Here is a 20,507-nt window from a genome sequence, read left to right as displayed (position 1 = left end):
CCCTAGAGTACCCCGCCGCCGATTCTACACAAGTTTAACCAGACCTGTTAGACCGGACTTTGAACCAGGGTTTGGGCATGGATTTAACAACTTCTAATGGGCCCTCCTTTGTAGTCGTCCTCAGTGCGATGCACTTCACTATCCAGTACTCTACACTTGAAAATCCAATCATACAACCATGGGCAATGATGTTTTTTTATTTTCTCAAGTATTGGGGGTATGGTTGGATTCTCAAGTGTGGTGCACTAGAAAGGGCGATAAAAATCATCTTTTGCATCCCTTCATTTTCGAATCCAACCAAAGGAATCCCTGCCACGTGACAGAACCCCATTACCTAATAACTCTAAATTTCCGGTCCGGCCTTCTCCGGTCACTGACGCTATCCTTGGCCCTAAAGTGAACGAACCAACTAACCAAGTGTGACGTGCCGCAACCAATCGATCAGAAATTGCCGAATGTGATCAGTGATTACGTTCACGTCGACGACAAAGGACTCTACTCCGGCAGTGACTGAAAAAATCTAACAAAGTCTTATTCCTTAATTTTTCTTTTCTTTTCTTTTTTTTTGTCCCTCCAAACTCCAAAGTCCAAACCACACAGAGATGATTGGAGTTCCAGAAGATTGTGAACCCCATGACCTTCTTCGTGGGCTTCTCTCTTCTAATTCACAGCTATTATTCTCACGATTCCGATTTTCTTCTCTTTCCCTCTCCTTTCCCCTCCTATTCTTTTCTTCTCAACTACTCAATTCCTCTCCTTTACAAGCTTCGCTAGGTTCCCTCTTGTTAGGGTTAGGGTTTCTTCCCTCCCTCCCTCTTTCTGACGCCCATGACGATCTTATGAGGTTTCTGTTGTAGATTTGTGGTCGCCTGAGTTGATCGGTTGCTCAATATGGATTTCGCCGAATTAGAAGCGATCGAAGGCCTGCGCTGGTCTTGGAGTGCTTGGCCGGCTTCCAAATCCGAAGCTTCGGCTCTGGCGATCCCTTTGAGCATCATGTGTACTCCATTGATGCAATTCAATGAACTTCCTCTGCTCCCTTATGATCCTCTCATCTGTAATCGCTGCGCTGCCGTCTTGAACCCTTACGCCCGTGTCGATTACCAGTCAAGACTGTGGATTTGCCCCTTTTGTTATCAAAAGAATACCTTTCCTCGTTCATATGTTGGAATTGGGGAAAATAATCTTCCTGCTGAGCTTTTCCCTACTTACAGTACGGTCGAATACCTCCATGGTCGGAAGAACACATGTCCCACTTCAACTCCAAGTTCAAGTGCCAATTGGGTTCGCAACGGGTTGTCATCATCGTCGCTCTCGTCATCTTCCTCTTTGGTTTCTTCTTTCTCTTCGTCTTCATTGTCTGCTATTGATACACGGGTAAGTGGACCTGTGTTTGTGTTTGTCGTCGACACTTGCACACCGAAAGAGGAACTTCGGGCGCTAAAGAATGAGCTGTTGCTTGTTGTGGCCCAACTGCCCGAGAATGCGCTGGTTGGGCTAGTCACTTTTGACTCCATGGTTTGTGTTCACGACCTTGGGTTTGCTGACTGTTTGAGAGCTGTGGTGTTTCATGGCGAACGAGAACTCTCTTCTGATCGGGTACTTACCTTTAGGCCTCCAATTGATCATTAATACCACTTTAATTTTCTCTTTAATACCACCCATTCATTTTCTCCTATAATATGAGGATTAGAAAAATGATATTGTAGTTCGTTTGAACCAGAAAATATAGGGAAACATATTATTGTTAAGGTAAACAAGAATCAATTTTTAGGCTAGTTTTCTACTTTTGAAACATTCTATGGCATCATCTTGTTTTGTCCATAGATCATTGCTTATGAGCGATGGAGTTCAGTCAGTTTGGTCAATGTTTTAACTGTTAAGTCAAGAGTCTGTAGAACCTTTTAGTGCCCCTTCTCGGCTGCTTGGCTTGAGATTCTGTGGAAGATTTTGTCTAAGTCAGTTCTGGTGAATTTGTTTTATTTATCGTTTTGCTGCTATACAATCCAAGTCTTATTTCTCTGGTAAATAACTATATTTTCTTTTCTTATTAATAATATCCCATTTGCTGGATTTATGTGCAAAAAAAGACTGTGTTTAGTTGCCTGAGAAATCATACCTTCCCAAGACCAGTTGCTTGCCCTATGCCACAACTTAAGCTATGGATTAATCTGATACTGGTAAGAGCATCTCTGTCCAAAATAACCCTGTCAGTAACTAAGTGGACTGCTTCTAACAGCTTCATTCCATATCGGACCTTGGTAGAGGTGTGAAGCATCTTTTTAGACCATAATTGATGACTGTATTCTTGTATGTGGTAGTCTATTAAATTTGTTTCAAATTCTTCATTGCCTTGTGGTCTGATTGGCTCTGTTTCAGTTGATAAATTCATCACTGGATAGTCCCTTCCCCACCCCCCCTCTACTAACATGCTTTAGTCACTCCCAAAAACTGCAATAGTGAGATATAGTAGGGCTATGTTAAAAATTCTTAAAGAATCTGAGAATCAAGAGAAGTTCAGGAACAGAGTTCTGTTACGTACAAGGATAATCTAAAAATTAAATAGGAGAGTTTGCTTTACGGACGAAGCAAGGGCGTTTGGCTTGGGTGAGGAAGCCTACCTCATCTCTAAGAGATAAATTAGGGAATTCAATAGCTTCCCTTCTTTTCTGCGGATTACTAATAAATAGGCTTTGATACAACTATTCCTATCACACGTCTATATGTAACCAATCCCACTAACCCACTTACTAATCTTCCCACGTCAATACAATTTACTAGAACCATATGACACATGTCACTAGCATGGAATATGGAACACATGGCATCCACGCACGTAACAAGTTCCCTGTTTCTTGCAGCTAAAATGGAAAGGTCATTAGCATTGCATCATGAAAATATTTTAATGTCCTATCATGGAAAAGTTCTCAGTGCCCTACATCACGTGTCACTTCTGTTTACCTACCATCAACTTACATAGGGGCCTATCCAATAGAATAGTAGCTTTTGTTTTCAAATTGCTTGTTCCTATTGGGACTGTTCAGGTGCTGTTTGGGTTGGGATTTATTTTGATGTGCTTTATGTAATGACCATGCTGCTATGCTACTTCTTAATATTTTTGTTAGTTATTTTTAATATTGATTTTTTTTTTGTTATTAATATAAGTTTCGGTTGCACCCCCCTTCCCCCTCCTCCCCCCAAGAAAAAAAAAAGTCATTCATTTTGCTGTTTTCACCTTTTGGTGAAAGGTCAGGAAGAGAATTATCTGTTTTACCAACACGAATGGCAAGCTTATTATCACATTGGGTCATGAACCTTTTTAATTTTTTTGTCATGAATTATAACAATTGTTTGCTCAGACCTTGTAACAAGTGGCACAATTTGTCCTATTCAACACTTTCAGGTCCAGGAATTATTGGGCATTTCCTGTTTTAAGAATGAACGATGTGGAAAGATGTCAGCTATCCAAAAGCAAGGTTTTCTGCTTCCACTTTCTGAATGCGAGTTCAACCTCACCACAGTAATTGAAGAGATCAACTCTTCAGTGCAGGCGCTGCCTGGACATCGCCCTCTAAGATCCACTGGAGTGGCTATATCAGTTTCCATTGGACTCCTAGAAGCGTGTTTATCCAAGATAGGTAGTCGGGTCATGGTTTTCACATCTGGGCCTGCAACTGTTGGCCCTGGGATAGTAGTGGAGTATGATTTGAGCAATGCTATCCGGACCCACCGAGATCTTCTTAATGGTCTTGCTCATTTCTTTGAGCAATCCTGCAACTACTACAAGCAGCTTACACAGAGATTATGTGATTCATCTATTATTCTTGATTTGTTTGCTTGCTCTCTTGATCAAGTTGGAGCAGCAGAGTTAAAAGTCCCAGTTGAGAGCTCAGGTGGCTTCATGATGCTGGGGGAGTCGTTTGAATCAGATCAGTTCAGAAAATGCTTACGACACATTTTCAGTCGTGATGCTGAAGGCCACCTAATGATGTGCTTTGATGCAACAATCTCCATTGTAACCACAAAGGAGGTAATGATATGTGGTGCCCTTGGTCCCTGTGTTTCTCTTCTAAGGAAAAACAGTGCAGTAAGTGTGAATGAGATTGGCCAAGGGGGTACCAGTTTGTGGAAATTGGGTACACTTACAAACAAGACATGCATCGCATTTTTCTTTGAAGTGGGTGATGAGCAAAAGATACAACCAGGGTCAGCATTCTTCATACAGTTCATAACTCGGTACAGAGATGAGAACATGGGACTTCGTTCACGGGTGACAACTGTAGCCAGAAGATGGGTCATGAACCGCTCACCAGAAATTGCCTCTGGGTTTGATCAAGAAACTGCTGCTTCAGTCATGGCCAGACTTGCCATCCACCGAGCTGAGCATTTTTATGCTCGAGATGTTTTAAGATGGCTGGACAAGACACTCATTCAATTTGCCTCCAAGTTTGGGGACTACATTCAGGAAGACCCATCTTCGTTCCGGCTGGCTTCCAACTTCTCCCTGTACCCACAGTTCATGTACTATTTAAGGAGGTCACAGTTCATTGATGTCTTCAATAGCAGTCCTGATGAAACTGCATTCTTCCGGCTGATGCTGAACCGGGAAGGGGTGACTGCGTCTTTGATCATGATCCAGCCTACTCTTTTCCAGTACTCCTTTGATGGAGCCCCAGTTCCAGTCCTCCTTGATGTTATCTCCATTTCTCCGGATGTAATTTTGCTGTTTGATTCGTATTTCTATGTGGTTATTCACTATGGATCTAAGATAGCACAGTGGAGGAAGCTCGGGTTTGACAGGGACCCAAACCATGAGAACCTGAGAAAACTGTTGGAAGCTCCAGAGATTGATGCAGCTCAACTGGTTGCAGAGCGCATCCCTGTTCCCAAACTTATAATGTGTGACCAGCACAGTAGTCAGGCGAGGTTTTTGCTTGCCAAGTTGAACCCCTCTGTCACTCAGAAGTCCATGCACACAGGTGGCTCAGAGGTTATCTTTACAGATGATGTAAGTTTACAGGTTTTTATAGATCATTTGCAAGCTTTGGCAGTACAAGGGTGAAGAAGACTCTGCATTTTGTATAGGGGACTGTTATCTCTTCTTAAATACAAATCATCGTATACTGCTTTGGAGAGTGATGTTGTAGATGTTCGGCTCTAAGATAGTTTTGTGGTTCTTTCTTATGGCAATTTTGGTGTCAGTATTGCAAAATTTTCATTTCCCCCTTGGAGTAAAAGTTGTTCCCATTTCTATCTTATTATTGGGGCTCTAAAATCTGCATTGATAAGGTGTGTTATGTCAGATTGCCACCGTGATGTGGTTGACCATTTGGATCAGCTATATATGCAGTTGACTTGTTAATGTACACCCCCTTCCCCCTTTTTGTTGTTTGTAGGACATAAAAGTGTTACATAAGTGGACTTCGCTTCTGAGGTTGTCTTGGTGCATTGCCAAGGCACCTCTTTGTTTAGGACTTCCAAGGGTGATTTTGCTTCAAGCACTTGGGACACCGATCGAGCCTCCGCTCCTCTTTTGGATATGAAGGCAAGCCGATTAGGGCAGCCATCTTACTATATCTCTCCTACACTACAATCGTATTAGTTCTAAGGTTTATTGTCTCCTAAAATATATTTCATTTCACTTGAGGTTCGATTTTTAAGGCCAAAAGTCCAAGGCTTGGTAGAAGTAGAGTAAGGTCCAGTCTTATTTTTTTTTGTTTTTTTTCCAAGGTAATTCATCTGGTGCAGAAAGTTGGGCTGTTAACAAGCGATATGTAGATAAACCAAGTGTTGTGGACATGAGGATATTAACATGTATTTATGGTAGAATCTTGAAGGATAAAGTGAGGAATGATCATATTAGAGTTGATTTAGGAGTAGCTCTGATTCAGGACAAATTTCGAGAAAATCAATTGAGATGGTACAATCATGTTCAAGAGAGGCCATCGGATGCCTTAGTACTGAGAAGTGATTTAATTCAAATTGAAGGAATTGAAAGAGCCATAGGCAGGCATAAATTAACACTAAGAGAAAATGGTGTAGAAAGACATGCTTAGCCTAGACCTTATATCAAGTACAACATCGAATGGAGTTAATTGGAAAACAATGATTCATGTAGCGGATCACATTTAATTGGGATGAGGTTGTAATTGTTGTTGCTTGTTTGGTTTGACAAGTGGCTCAGTTACTTTTCATTAAAAAATTTTCGCTTTAAAATGTATTTATGGATTGATTTACTGGTGAAGAATCAATAAGGAATAAGACAAGAAATAAGACATGTTTTTATGTCCTTTAAGGGTTTAATCCGGCTCTAATAATTGATTGAATTGTTTTTCATTTGCATCAGTGTTGTGTGATCAAGAATCATCCTCTTTCCCAACCCACAACCCAGTTGGAACTTAGAAGCTCACATAGATTCTGTTCTTTCATCATGGCTTTCATTTTTTTTTAAAGATGTGGCAGCATAACAGAAGTTCGGATGCACAAGTAGTGTCATCTTATTTTATGGAGTCTCTATGAGGGGAATGTACCGCCCAAACCCAGACATAGATGGGGGAGGGGGCGAAATGATCGCCCCACCCCCATGATGCCAATATGATTGCTCTATTAGGCCCTTGCTTACATGCATGGACCATGCTCCCCCATAGAGAATGCTTATTCTTATTTTATTTTTCATAAAAATTTCAAGTCAAGTCACCATGTAAACTAAAATGCATGTTGTCACACACACCAATATGATGTACTACATTTATTGGCGAGACTGAAGATGATTCACTATGTAAAAGTACAGTGGTAATCTCTCAAGAATACCCAAACGGAATAGCAAAACTCTCCTTAAAAAAATCCTAGCCCGGAAAACCCCAAATCGCACTTGTTTTACACAACAAAATGATAAAACAAATAAATCTACTCTAAGTCGGGTCGATCCTATCAGCCATGCCCTCTGCTACCATAACAGACTTTAGAAAAATTCTCATTTGAATCACAATAAAAAATGTCAGAGCGGTCCAATGTTCGAAACAGGTATAAGAATTCTAGATACACATAACCCTCCACCCATAGAGGACGGTTCACCCACCATCCTAGGGTTCACAAACCCCTTTTAGGGTTTTAGTATGTTCCAAAATACCTTCCTGACAGTTGGTTGAGGGAAACTTGATCCACTAAAAAAAATATAGAAATAGAAATTGAAAGATGGTAAATTGTTGAAGGGGTGCTGTTCACTGTGCCACAACATAGCCTACGCCAAGGCACATGGGGGTGGGCGCCATGACCACCCTGCCCCCCTGCACAGGCTGCCCATGTGCCTAGGTGCAGGCTGTACTGCGGCACAGAGAACATTCGGTATATATATGATAGCTCTATGATTGAATTGAATCACCAAATTTGACGCGATTGATGTTCGAGATATGTTAATTATCTAAGTGGTGTACCAGCCACAACATTTTTCACCTCGACATGGTTGAAAGCCTGGAATCAGGCTGAGTTGTGCTAGGAATTTTTATTTTTTATTTATGAAGGATGATGTGGTTTGTAAGTACGGAATGCCGGGTTTTACCTAAAAAGAAAATAGAATGCTTCGAACTCAATTTGAGGCCGGATCATATCTTGAATGTGCTTGTGCATGTAATAAGTGTGCACCATGCACCTATTATGTAAAAAAATTTTGCTGGTACACTTGTGTTTCTGCTACAAGGCTAGCAGTCAAGGAAATGAAATAATTCATTTCTCTTTTGGATTCATAACTACCTTTTAGGTTTTTATATTTATTTAAATACCCTTTAAGATCTCATTTCCTTGGCTGTCAGCCTTCGTGCTACAAGTGTAGCAGCAAAATTTCGTTCTAGTTAAGTTCCTGATAGGGCTTGATCTAATGTGTGATTGTTAGATTGGATTAGCTTAGTATGAAATAGGTTAAATGATTTGATTTAATGAGTTCCATGAGCTCGACTGTGACCATCTGTGAGTGTAGGTGATCCAACCATTTTCCTCCACAAGAGATGCACACGAGAGCGAGAGCGAGAGCGAGAGACAGAGAGAGAGAGATAATTGAATGATCCAAAGGCGTCTAACTAATGATGCACCACCAAAACAATTGATTTCTCATAAAAACAGAAAAAAAAAAGAAAAAAGAAAAATTTATTAGCAGAGGGAAGCAGAGCTTATCAGGATGTTTGTTTGGCTGGCTTTACTCGTTCCTCCTGTTATTATTTTCGCTTACTCTTTCTTTTCTTCTTTTGTCTTCTATTCTCTGTTTTTTTTGTCTTTCTTTATTCATCCTTGTCGTGGGAGTGCCTGGGTCTGATGAAGACGAAGGGGAACTCTCTATGTTCTGAAATCGATAACCATCGCTCGCCGTTTTGCTTGGTGATCCCAACCCTCCCGCACACCACATGACACGACTCGCACACGTTGGGGCAGTAAGCGATCCTATATACAGGGCTACCCTCGCTTATCCTCTCGATTCTGAACCAATTCCTCACTGTCGACTCCCCTGGGTGCCCTGGCTTCCCCTTCACCGTCACATACCTCAAACTCGAATTCTTCGACGACGACCGAGACCACCACCCTGAGGATTGCTCCCTCCTCTCTTCCACCTGCCACACCCTATTGTCCATTCCAGAGAAGCAAATGTTCAAGTCCATCGATTCCTGAATTATCATCGTTCCCTCTTCTTCTGCAGACGGCAATTCCAATTCTGGGTGTTTTGAGGATGCTGGAGAGAACATCACTGGGGTACCCATGTTTCTGTCGTACGTGCTTTGCTTCACCGTTGGGGTGTGGGCCGTGTGGCTTTGACTGGTGGAGCTCTCTCTCCTGCCCACCGAGACACCCCCTCCGCCGCCTCCCCTGGTAGCGGAGACAATGTAGTACGGCATCCCTGCTTGGAGCTCATTGCCGTCGGTATCATGCACTGCGGATTGATGGTTGTGGTGGTGATGAGAGAAGCCATCTATGACCTGAACGAAGGCCAAAATCGACGAAAACCCCAAAAGGAGGAGAGCTCTGTTCAACATGATGGATGGTCGATCGTAGATATATAGTTTGTCCAGGGAGGGAAAATGGGGATGGTCGAGAGAGTATGAATTAATTGAGAAGTGAGATGAAAGGGAAGGTACTTTGGCCAATTTATAGGGTGCTGAGCTTAACGGGTTGGATATGATTTCTCCCAATTGAATGGATCTGTGGGACAGTTGGTGAAGATTGCTTGATCAATGCGTGTTTGAACGAATTGATTGGGATTTAGGAAGATTCAATTCAATGTCGGAACGCAAACTCTTTTTTTTTTTATGAAAATGTTGGAACGAAAACCGCTATGCTTCCCCAAAAAATAAAGGGTAAATTACACGTACCACTACAATGCACCCAATATTCCTCCGGTTCACTATTTCACGTACCACCCCTCAATATTCCATGTACCACTCCCTGCTTTACACCCCAATTGTCATTTAAGTCCACACCAGTTATTAAATGCTATAAAATGACCAAACTACCATTTCTTCTATCTTTTTTAAAATTTAAAAAGACCTAATTACCCTAACCTATTTGTTAAAATTTGAAAAGACTAAAATGCCCTCATCTTCCCCAAATCATCATCTTGTTTTACCTATCCACCACCACCACCGCCGCCGCCGCCGCTGCTGCCACCACCCACCATTAACACCATCACCATCCCACCGTGCCGTGATGGGGAGGCTCAATCTGATTCCCTGGTTTTGAACGATGTTATCCATGTCGACCCTTCTGCTGATGGGGTGGTTCAATCTGATTCCCTGAGTGGCAGTAACAAGCAGGTTAATAAATCTGGGCAAGATGTTCAATCGCTGCCGGATTCTCCAACGAAGGAAACCAATTCATCTTTTGGTTCAACAACTTCTTCGCCTTCTATGTCTAATTTGCCTCCGATTCGGGTTCATGTTGAGGATGGTGTTCGCTTGCATGATCAAAAGGTTGGCCTAGAGGAACATTTCTCGCAGCTGAGTGTCGCTGCTCCGCACAAGCAAGAGGAGGGTTTTGTTTCCCTGACTTCTCCGCGACCTGTTCCGACCATCGTCGCAGCTGCAGCAATGGCGCCAGCTGTTACGGTTAACCCTACCACTGTTGCTAGGGAAAACTCCGGCCGGGTTTACTCGGACGATGAGCCATCAGATCACGGAGCCCCTGTTGGTTTCCGGAAGCTGCCACAGCCGCAATTGCAACAGAAGATGGGAGTTGATTTACCTTCCCCAGATGCAACTGCAAGGTATCCTCAATCTCTCTGCTTCTTCTCTTCTTAGTTCTTTTTATGTTTATTTCGATTTCTCGATTTCTATATTTATGAGGGATTTGGATGTTAAATTAGATTGATTCAGTTTTTATTTGATTGGAAAACGATTTCTGAATTGTTTAAAAAATGTTGTTGAGATGCCAATTCTCGCCCAAAACCAGTGTTCTATCAAGATCCAGTCGCACCTGCATCTCCCGCTAGAGACAACAGGGTCCCTGCGATTCATGTACCCTTCGGCGCAGTAGCAGCAGCAGCTTCCTCACCAACTCGATTAGCAGCAATACCCAATGGGTTTCTTGCCTGTTAGGCAACCACAAGCTTACAACTTGCCAGTTCAATCCTATGTAGGCGACACTCAAACCGTCCCATCTAGTCGACCCTCAACATCACCCAACCTTGCCATGATCACTTCTGTTGTAGCAGCAGCTTTCAAAGAGCCCGCTACGCCTGTTTATCCCCCCATGACCGCAACACCTCTTGCTAAGCCCGAATCGGCAGCCCATGTGTACAAAACGGCTGCCACAGCAGCTCCACCACTTATTCACATGCCTTCGGATCAGCATCAATAACAGATTTTAGGTTACCATGCGATGCATCACCCGTCTCAGTCCATCGTCGTTGCTGCTAACTATTCATACGAATACACCTATCCTGCGGCTCCCAACTCAACGAGAGGTGGAGGAAGTACAGGAGGGGAGGAGAGACACTGAGGTGGGGCTTCGCGGTGGGATGGTGATGGTGTTAATGGTGGGTGGTGGTGGTGGGTATGTAAAAGAAGATGATGATTTGGGGAAGAAGAGGGCATTTTAGTCTTTTCAAATTTTAGCAAATAGAGGGCAATTAGGTCTTTTCAAATTTTAGAAAAGATAGAAGAAAGGGTAGTTTGGTCATTTTATAGCATTTAATACCTGGTGTGGACTTAAATGGCATTTGGGGTGTAAAGCAAGGGTGGTACGTGGAATCTTGAGCCGCTTAGGGGGGTACGAGGAATATTGGGTGCATTCTAGGGGGCACGTGTACTTTACCCAAAAAAAAAAAAAAAAAACATAACTATTATGCTATGATACAGATAACTTCGATCCACTACTGAAGTGGAAAACATCTCCCGAAATTGGTTCCTCTCCAATGACGGTAACCACCAGAATTGATCCCACACCATCCATGGGATGTAGGGACCACCTCTGGGGTGTGAGATCGACTCTAGTGGTTAATGTCATTGGAGAGGATCTAGATTCTAGACTCAAATTTCCCATCTAAAGCAAATGGGAGAATAGGAGGAGGCATCATGTTGCGTCAAGAAATCATAGGGTGGTCCTTTGGGTGCCGCAGTCTGCAAAAGGACGTCAAGGACAAGGGAGAATCGGTGTAGTTCCAGCCTAGGACTCTCCGATGCCTAAGTTAGATATCTCTGAGCAATAGATGAATAACTGGAATTCAAGATGGGTTAATGGGGGTAGATTACCTGGGTATTTATAGCTGTGTATGGCGGTGGAGAGTCTAGGTAGTTGGTGATAGTCTCCTTGGTAGTAGAGTCCATCACGTAGTAGATCACCTCCTCTTGGGAGGTAGAGTGTCATGCCCCCATCCCGATGAAGATATTTTACATTAAATAGGGGGTGACTGGGACAACCCGTATCATCCCAATACCTACCAGGATCACAGATACAGTGTCCCGAGCCACAATCCACCATGTCATCAATCGTAATAATAGCAAGGAACGTACTAAATGGAATAAATCGTTCCAATCACAGAGTTAGCGGAAGCGAAATTTAATTAAATCATGTGAACTATAGAGCATCGGTTCTCTAATGATAATACATAGTACAATTTCAATGTTTGTAACCATTCATTTCTCTCTTTATAATTAAACATAAAGTTTATACATGATTGTGGATGAATACAGAAATTAAATAATAAATAATCGCCAGTAGAGCACCATTCTTAGGTGTACATCTACATCCAAGTCATAGTCACCGGCTCCACTTGATTCGCATCCAACGGTGCTCATCAAGAGTAGTACCTGCATATCAACTAAAAGAGGGTTGCGCAACGGGATTAGCTACACTAGCTAGCGAGAAAGCAAAGGGGAATGCATATACATACACACAAATAGTTTCAAGCAGAATGATGCATGCTAATGTTATATTCATTTTTCACCTAACACACAAATTCTATTGGTTAAGTGTATGCTACTGTAATAACTCGGGAGACACTGAGGGTCACTTAACCTATCGCCCTAGTACATCTCAATTATCACGCGGGAGCCTACGCCGGTAGAAATCATCCGATCACCCAGTGGCAGACCTTGATAGCCATCACTACCCCTGACCTGGCCTCTCCCACCTCCACAGGCAATTGGTGTTCAGACTATCCAACACATAAATCCCTACTGGCAAGGGTCGTAGCATAAGGGAATAAACGTCCTAGCCACAGATATACTACATGCAAGTCCTATCGTCCCGAGAGGTATTCCGGGTGCATCAACGTCTTATTCCATCTAGTACCCGGGTACCAGCACGGCATGACACATATAGATCAGGATGGCATATAATAGTTTTCATAATTAAATAAAGGGTAAAGTACACGTAGCCCCCTATAATGCACCCAATATTCCTCGTACCCCCCTAAGCGGCTCAATATTCCACATACCACCCCTGCTTTACACTCCAAATACCTAATAGGTCCAATCCGTTAAATACCATCGTTAGATGCCAAAATTTTGACCATTTTACCCTTTGCTCCATTTTCTTAAATCTGAAAAAACTTAATTACCCTTACTTATTTGTTGTCCTAAACTAATTAAAAATGACCATTTTACCCTTTGTTTTATTTTTATAAATGAAAAGACCTAATTGCCCTCATTTATGTATTACCCTAACCTAATTTGAAAAGACTATTTTACCCCTAAATACTTGTTCCTAAAAACCCCAAAATGCCCTCATCTTCCCCAAATCATCATCTTCTTTTACATACCCACCACCCCCACCACCACCACTGCCACCCAACTCGACAATCGATAATCGCCGCCGCCTATGCGGCCGCTGCCGCCGTGAACTGAAGGGAACCCTTTTTTGAATAAAATCTGGAACCCTGCAAGCTTGCTTCTCCTCAATCCGACACTTGCAACAACCGATCACTGAGACGAAGAACACCTTTGCTGAGAAGATGAATGGAGACCCACGTTCGATTGCAGAAATTTCAAGTAACAACGACTGAGGATTATTACAGACATATTAATACTTAAAATAAAAAAGGGGGGAAGAATATGAGAGAAGGGAGAAGATGGGATGATGGAGTTCTGGTTATGGGATTGGGGTAATCAAAGAGAAAATAAAAAAGGTTTCCGGTGTTGGATTTGGGTTTGGTTGAGTGGAAAGAGAAAAGAGATGGGTGGGGTTCGATATGGAATAAAAACTAAAAAATAGCAATTGAAGATAAAGAAGTGGGTTCGGTGGAGATTAGAAGAGGGATTTCATCTCTCGGAGATGGGTTTTTAGATGGAGAAGGGAGAATAGGGTATTGGGGATTGGGGTTTAAAGATGGGAAAACAAAAAACAAATGGATTTGGTAGGTCTCAGAAATGCGATGGAGATGGTAAGAAAAGAAATCAAAATAAAAGAAGGAGAAGTGGAGAAGAAGAAGACGATGTCGGACGAGAGTCTTCTACCCCGGCTCAGGGAAGCTTCGAGTTTTCTCGTCTCAGTACTCCTTTTTTCTTTTACTCCCCCACTCTGCTGCTCTCTGTTTCTCTCATTTGTCTTAGAACCCAAAGCCAATGGTGGGTGGCAGATGTGGTGGGGGCGGGGGCGGGGGCGGGGGCAGTGGTGGTGGTATGTAAAAGAAGATGATGATTTGGGGGAGGAGGGCATTTTGGGGGTTTTAGGAACAAGTATTTAGGGGTAAAATAGTCTTTTCAAATTAGGTTAGGGTAATACATAAATGAGGGCAATTAGGTCTTTTCATTCATAAAAATAAAACAAAGGGTAAAATGGTCATTTTCAATTAGTTTAGGAAACAAATAAGTGAGGGTAATTAAGTCTTTTCAGATTTAAGAAAATGGAACAAAGGGTAAAATGGTCAAAATTTTGGCATCTAACGGTGGTATTTAATGGATTGGACCTATCTGGCATTTGGGGTGTAAAGCAGGGGTGGTACGTGGAATATTGAAGGGTGGTAGGTGGAATATTGAACCGCTTAGGGGGGTACGAGGAATATTGGGTGCATTATAGGGGCGTACGTGTACTTTACCCTTAAATAAATTGGGGTTCCGGTACTGGCACACCCGGCACCGTCACCCCTGATACAATGGTGAGAATAATAACACATTCATAACAGTTCACATTTGAGATAAATAATGCAATGCGCACAATGTTTATATTTATATAATAGCATGCTTAAGATTGCTTAATATATATATTCAAATCCAACAAGGTCACCCAAAACCCACTCACCGAAACGGGTGTCACCCGGCGTGGTTGACATGAATCTCACAGGTGCACCAACTATCCATCGAGTTGGGTAGCCTAAAACACAAAAGCAATCATTAAAAGATGTATAGAGGAGTCCCATGTTGGGCCCCCAAGGTTAAAATCAAGTTTCAACCAAGACAGCACGAGCGGACCCACGGACGGAAGCAACAGGGTGAGTCCTTCCCAGACTCCGTTCAGGCCAAAAGGTCAAAACACAAGGAGCGGATCCACGGACGGAACATCTTACTTGGATACGTTTGTGCATCCGTTCGATTTCTGAGACACACCCGAGAGCGAGCGGACCCACGGGCGGATGCGCCATCTTAATCCGCCCCTGCATACGTTCGATCCCTGAGACATAACTGAGAGTGAACTGACCCACGGGCGGAGGCAACAGATTGGATCTGTTCCTTCATCCGTTCAGGTCAAATCACAGGGATTACACCGGGCGGACTGACGGACGGTACCACTACTGGTGGATCCGGTCGTGTGTCTGCCGAAAATCTTTTCAGAGATTTCAAAGGGCTTCTTCTCCAGCCTGAAGCTTGGGGTACCCCTTGTACTCAGGGTCATAGAGGGGGTGTCTAGGTCTCCCTAGGGTCACTAGAACCTAGGCTTACCCCATGGATTCAAGATCACACAAGGGTTTGGTTCCAATTTGGTCCAAAGGTAGGGTTTCATAGCTTAGAACCAAAGGTCCAGCAATAATGGCTGCAATGCAACTTAAACAAGCCTCAACTAGGGTTCGGTTATCACCATTTGAGCTCCACTATGGGCTGAGCTTCACCTTGAGTCGCAAATGGAACCCTAGGTTACCTCAAGCTCAAGAAATCTATAAAAATGAAAATGGAAAGAGAAGTACCAAGGGTTTAGGTCATACCTTGGTGGGAGGAGCTCCAATTCCAGCCAGCCTTGAAGATCCACCTCCTCTTCCTTCCTCCCTCCCTTTCCATCTCTTCTTCTTCTTCTCTTCTTCCTTCTTTGTTCGGATAGCAAGAGGAGGAGATGTGGGGTAGCCAGCCATGTTGGCATGGCTTCCATCCTCTTCCCTTCCCCTCCTATTCCTCTCCTGCTTCCACTTCTTCTTCTTCCTTCCTTCTTCTCCTCCTTTCCTTGTCTCTTCTCTTCCACGGTTTGCTTGGGAGGGGGAGAGATAAGGGAATAGGAGTTTAGGTTATCTTTTAAAGTCTAATGGGGCCTTAGGTCTTGTTTGGTTAGGTGCCCTCAAATACTAGTTAATTTCTTAGGTCTTAAATGGGTTTTAATTTGGGTCTTAGGGCATGTTTAATCCATGTCATAACCATTAGGTCCATTTAGTTAATTAGGATATGTTTGGATGCACCCTAAGCCCATAGGACCTATTTGTCCTTTAAGGTCCATTTGGTTTAAGTTAGGGTATAAAACTCATTATTTATTTTACATTAAGCCTTGTGGGCAAACTTTCATGGCCCATTTAACCAATTAATGGTAAGGGTGGGGGTCTATCTTGTCCGAGGGTCTAATTATGGTGTTCGGGACATGGAGACGTGGGTCCCACAGAAAAATAAATAAAAGAGTAAACATCTAGTTCACCCCTTGAGGTTTGTTCACCTATCTTGTAGTTCCCCCCATTAATTAAAACCTTACTTACAGACCCTTGGGACTAACGGAATACCTATTCCATTATAGTGAACAGGTTAAGTGATGATGTTAGCATATTAAATGTAAAAAATACCCTTGTACATCTTTAATGAAAATTAACTTTGTACCCTTATTTCATCTCCAACCTTGAAATAACAATTTAAGGCTCAATTTAGAGAGAAGTTGCGTCGACGTGCAGGCCGATGCTGGAATTTCTTCTATTGGCAGATTGTGCGATGGCCAGTGCTAGAATATCAAAGAGACAAAGACCTTCGAAGGAACCTTCCATTGGGGTATCGCAATGGCAGAAATGCAGAACTCAGAAACAGAGAGCAGTGGCCACTATTTCTCATTATCGCCATCTTCTCCTACTTCACCTTGTTCATCTCAGTCCCTTCTTAAGCTCGGCTGAGACCCATCAACGCAACAGATCAAATTACAAGACACAAAAGTGAAGAAAACCAAGAGGATGAGAGATTGTAGCAAACACCCAGTTTACAGAGGAGTTCAAATGCGTAATTGGGGCAAATGGGTTTCTTAAATTAGGGAGCCTCGCAAGAAATCAAGAATCTGGTTGGGCACATTTCCAAACCCAAAAATGGCTGCCAGAGCCCACGACATGGCGGCATTGAGCATAAAAGGTAGTTGGTGTTTGGCTGTAAGAGAGTAAATCTGAATATGGATTCAGCAGTTACTAGTCACGAAAGCAGCTGATGCACATGGAGTGACCACAGTTGGGCAAGACCATCTTGGTGCAAGCTTCCATACAAATCCCACATTCATCCTCTCGTTCTGGATCCTTGTTGGAAAGCTTCCACCTCTCTTCCGCCCTCTTCCTTCCTGAAATTTCAGGACATTCACCTTTCTCATTCTTGTCCGCCAGTTCAGTTAATTCACCTTCAAGTTGTTGAAGAGTAGGGTATATGATGGCTACAAGATTGTTGGAAGAAAAAACTTTTCCCCTTTTAGAGAAAGGAAAACACAGAATTGCATGAAGGATGTGAAACAGAGAAATTTTAGATAGATTATTTTATTTTATTCAAGCTGCAGCTGCCATGGACAAATTTGATGCTCCATCTTCTTCTTCTTCGTCATCATCACCTTTGTCATCATCTTTAGGGTCGACCTTGGATGAATTGAGCGAGATTGTGGAGTTACCCAGATTAGGAACGAGCTTCGACTCGCTCAGGTGCTAGAACGAATAGAGGGAGGGGTGTAAACTGAATTGATTTGATCTTTTTGTACGACATCAAATTGAAGGAATTATCGATTCCAATATGATCAAAATGTTGGCGTCCTTGAGAATGAAGACTTGAAGCAAATCATAGGGCTTCAGATTGGAAACATGGCAGAGTTTAGGGTTTGCAGATAGAAGCAAATTTAGACGTTAAGATTTTAGAGCTTTCGCTTGATATTACTGTGAGCTTCAATTGTTTCTGTAGAAACGCATAATTTTTTTTCATTTCTTTGAGTTGTAGAGACGTGGATTCAAAGTTGGGTGAGTGAACCAGGAAAATGAAGGGGGAAAAAACCAGATCTTTGATCCACGACAATGGCTACCTTCGAATAAGCGGCAATGGCTACCGTAGAAGTAGAACGAAAGAGGAAAGAAGAGTATTCTTTAGGACAACCAATCCATAAGGGTATTTTGGCCATTTCCAGAGTTATGTCCAGCTGACATCATCAGTTAACCTGTTAACTCTAACGGAATAGGTATTCTGTTAGTCCCAGGGGACTGTAAGTAAGGTTTTAATTAATGGGGGGGGGGGGGCTACAAGATAGGTGAACAAACCTCAGGGGGTCTACTAGATGTTTACTCTAAATAAAAAGGGCAGGTAACAGTACGGGCGGATCCTCGAGCGGAACCAGTTTGAGTGAGTCCGTTCATGACTCCGGTGCTGCTGTCAGGGCCCAAACTTCAAGGAAAGTTGCGGGACTTTGACCCGTACTCTTAGGACTTCGAGGGGACACTTACAATAAAATATTAGGTTCAAGGTCGATCATAAGGGTTGACCATTGCCACCATGGCATTACCCTTTGGTAAAGGTCTAAATTGCCCCGGAGTGTAAGGGTATATTTTGGGTGCAGGTATAACATCCCCCCAACCTTATTAAAAATTTCTTCCTTGAAATTTGAGGCAGCTAGGGGTCTTAAGGGGTGAGGGTTGTTAAATAACAACACTAGTCGCCCACAACTTAGACTAAGTCAAGGGTTCAATCAAGGTGGGGCAGTACCTATATGGAACAGTAAGTCAGGTTCTACAATTTCTCTTCCTTATAGGGTCACATTACCACAGGGGGTGTGGCTCACAATAACCCTAGGTTCCATTGGGTTAGGGGTCGATGGTTAAAATATTTCAGTGAGTAACATAAGGCCTCACACACTAAACTAAGCCACAAGGAACAGAAAGTTCCTTAGATCTTCTAGATCAGGTGATACCACTCTGGTCATTTTCACTTTGGTCATTCTCGGGTTACAGGACTAAATCTGTCTAGTCCCCAACATAGGGTTTACATTCTGAATGCTTTCACTTCGGGTCATCTCATTACTTAACCTAACTTTAGAATGATTTGGAATATTAATGGAATCTCCTATTGTTCACACACGGTACGGAGGGAACGCATTTGGTGACCCATTACTCCATCATGTCTGTTGTTAGAGAAGGTCTTGAACAATAAAATATTAGGTTCAAGGTCATAAGGGTTGACCATTGTCACCATGGCATTTCCCTTTGGTAAAGGTCTAAATTGCCCCGGAGTGTAAGGGTATATTTCGGGTGCGGGTGTAACATAGAGTCCGGGTAGGGAAGGTGTTCCCTAGCAGATGGACATGTGCTTCCTTCGCATATTGGATAAGATCCTTGAGGGTCGTGCGTAGGTGAGGTTAATCTCCTTTGAGATAACGTTCCTTTATAAATCTGGGTGGTGACCTTGGTCCTTGCGTGACCTATTGTGTCTCTTCCGCTTTGGTCTAGCAGATGGGTCTTGATGTAGCTGGGTCTGGGTTATCCTCCCTTCATACCATGCCATGTGGTGGATCGGGGTTGGCCCCAAGTATTTATGGTTTATCACGTCACATGGTACAATGACATTTTAGGTTCATTAGCTCCTCCCTACTAGTGGAGAGAAGGTATTGTTGGTAATTGTAGACATTGAAAATTATCACCCATCCCAGCGATGATGACAACAGGACACGGACGATCATCGAAATGCCAAAACCTGGACCAAACTGGAGGCAGTTCCGCGACATCCTGACTACGGTGCCGCGGGTTCCTCCCGAAACTTGGCGAAAAGTGGGGACCACACCACGTGACGACTAAATTGTAATGTCATAAACCATGTCCCCATCCCTTTCTACATTAGATAGTTTTTTTTTTTTGGAATTGGAGTGCTTTAATATGGGGGTGGGGGTAGGGGTAGGGGTAGGGGTAGGGGATGGGGATAGACCCCATGGTGGTTTGAACTCATGACCTCTTATTTGAGGAGTTGGTCTTTTGCCAACCGAGCTGACCCCTTGGGGTTTACATTAGATAAATTATCATTATTATCATCTCTGACCCTATCCCCATCCCTTTCTACATCTGCTTCATCACTATGATTTTCTTCTCTTCTTCCTACAACTCCACCCCTACCTTGGATCTAGGCAATTTAGATCATCTACTGTCGAGCTGCCCGGCAAGACCGTGCCGACAAGACATGGTGAGGTGCGCAATGACCACCTTACCCCCACTTGGGCAAGGTTGTGCTCGGGCAGGGGTAAAAGAGATTACTTTTCAATAAAATAAATTTCTTATTTTGATCGATATTAAGTTTCAATAATACCCAGATTTCAAGCATTGCGTTAAGAACAGATAAAATTGCGTCCTCAATGGTACACTTCCATGCCAGAGATTATGAGATGAGCATCGCTTGTCTTAAGATTATTAAGCTTTATCCAATTCTTTCTCTTTCATATTGGTTACTCTAACTGTAGGAAAGTGATGGGATAAGATCCCTTTGAATGGGGAATCTCTTCTCCCACTACTTAAACTTTTCCATAATTTGGATCCATTTCTTTAAAAAATGGTATAAAAATTATTTACACATAGGTAGTTACCAAATGGTTTCACATTCCATACTCTATTATGTCTAATATTTACCAAACGGTTTTTA

At 42.8% G+C, this 20,507-nt stretch overlaps 3 protein-coding genes across 3 annotated transcripts; 2 read left to right on the top strand and 1 right to left on the bottom strand.

Moving 5' to 3' along the window:
• The first annotated feature begins 717 nt into the window (after nucleotides 1-717).
• LOC122640586 (protein transport protein SEC23-like) lies at nucleotides 718-5,206 on the top strand. The gene is made up of 2 exons (XM_043833808.1): nucleotides 718-1,599; nucleotides 3,404-5,206. The coding sequence occupies exons 1-2, from the start codon at nucleotides 892-894 to the stop codon at nucleotides 5,060-5,062; spliced, it is 2,367 nt and encodes a 788-aa protein (XP_043689743.1). The 5' UTR covers nucleotides 718-891; the 3' UTR covers nucleotides 5,063-5,206.
• Nucleotides 5,207-8,270: 3,064 nt separating this feature from the next.
• On the bottom strand, nucleotides 8,271-8,879 carry LOC122648490 (kunitz trypsin inhibitor 5-like). Its single transcript, XM_043841698.1, has one exon. It carries the CDS (start codon nucleotides 8,877-8,879, stop codon nucleotides 8,271-8,273), a length of 609 nt encoding a protein of 202 aa, XP_043697633.1.
• A 936-nt stretch (nucleotides 8,880-9,815) lies between these two features.
• Nucleotides 9,816-10,574, top strand: LOC122648032. Its single transcript, XM_043841327.1, has 2 exons — nucleotides 9,816-10,243; nucleotides 10,403-10,574. The coding sequence occupies exons 1-2, from the start codon at nucleotides 9,888-9,890 to the stop codon at nucleotides 10,572-10,574; spliced, it is 528 nt and encodes a 175-aa protein (XP_043697262.1). The 5' UTR covers nucleotides 9,816-9,887.
• Nucleotides 10,575-20,507: the final 9,933 nt, after the last annotated feature.

Source organism: Telopea speciosissima, chromosome 1, assembly GCF_018873765.1.
Source record: "Telopea speciosissima isolate NSW1024214 ecotype Mountain lineage chromosome 1, Tspe_v1, whole genome shotgun sequence".
Classification (NCBI taxonomy): domain Eukaryota; kingdom Viridiplantae; phylum Streptophyta; class Magnoliopsida; order Proteales; family Proteaceae; genus Telopea; species Telopea speciosissima.
The sequence above is the reverse complement of the archived record's forward strand: the minus strand, read 5'-3'. Positions and strand labels throughout refer to the sequence as shown.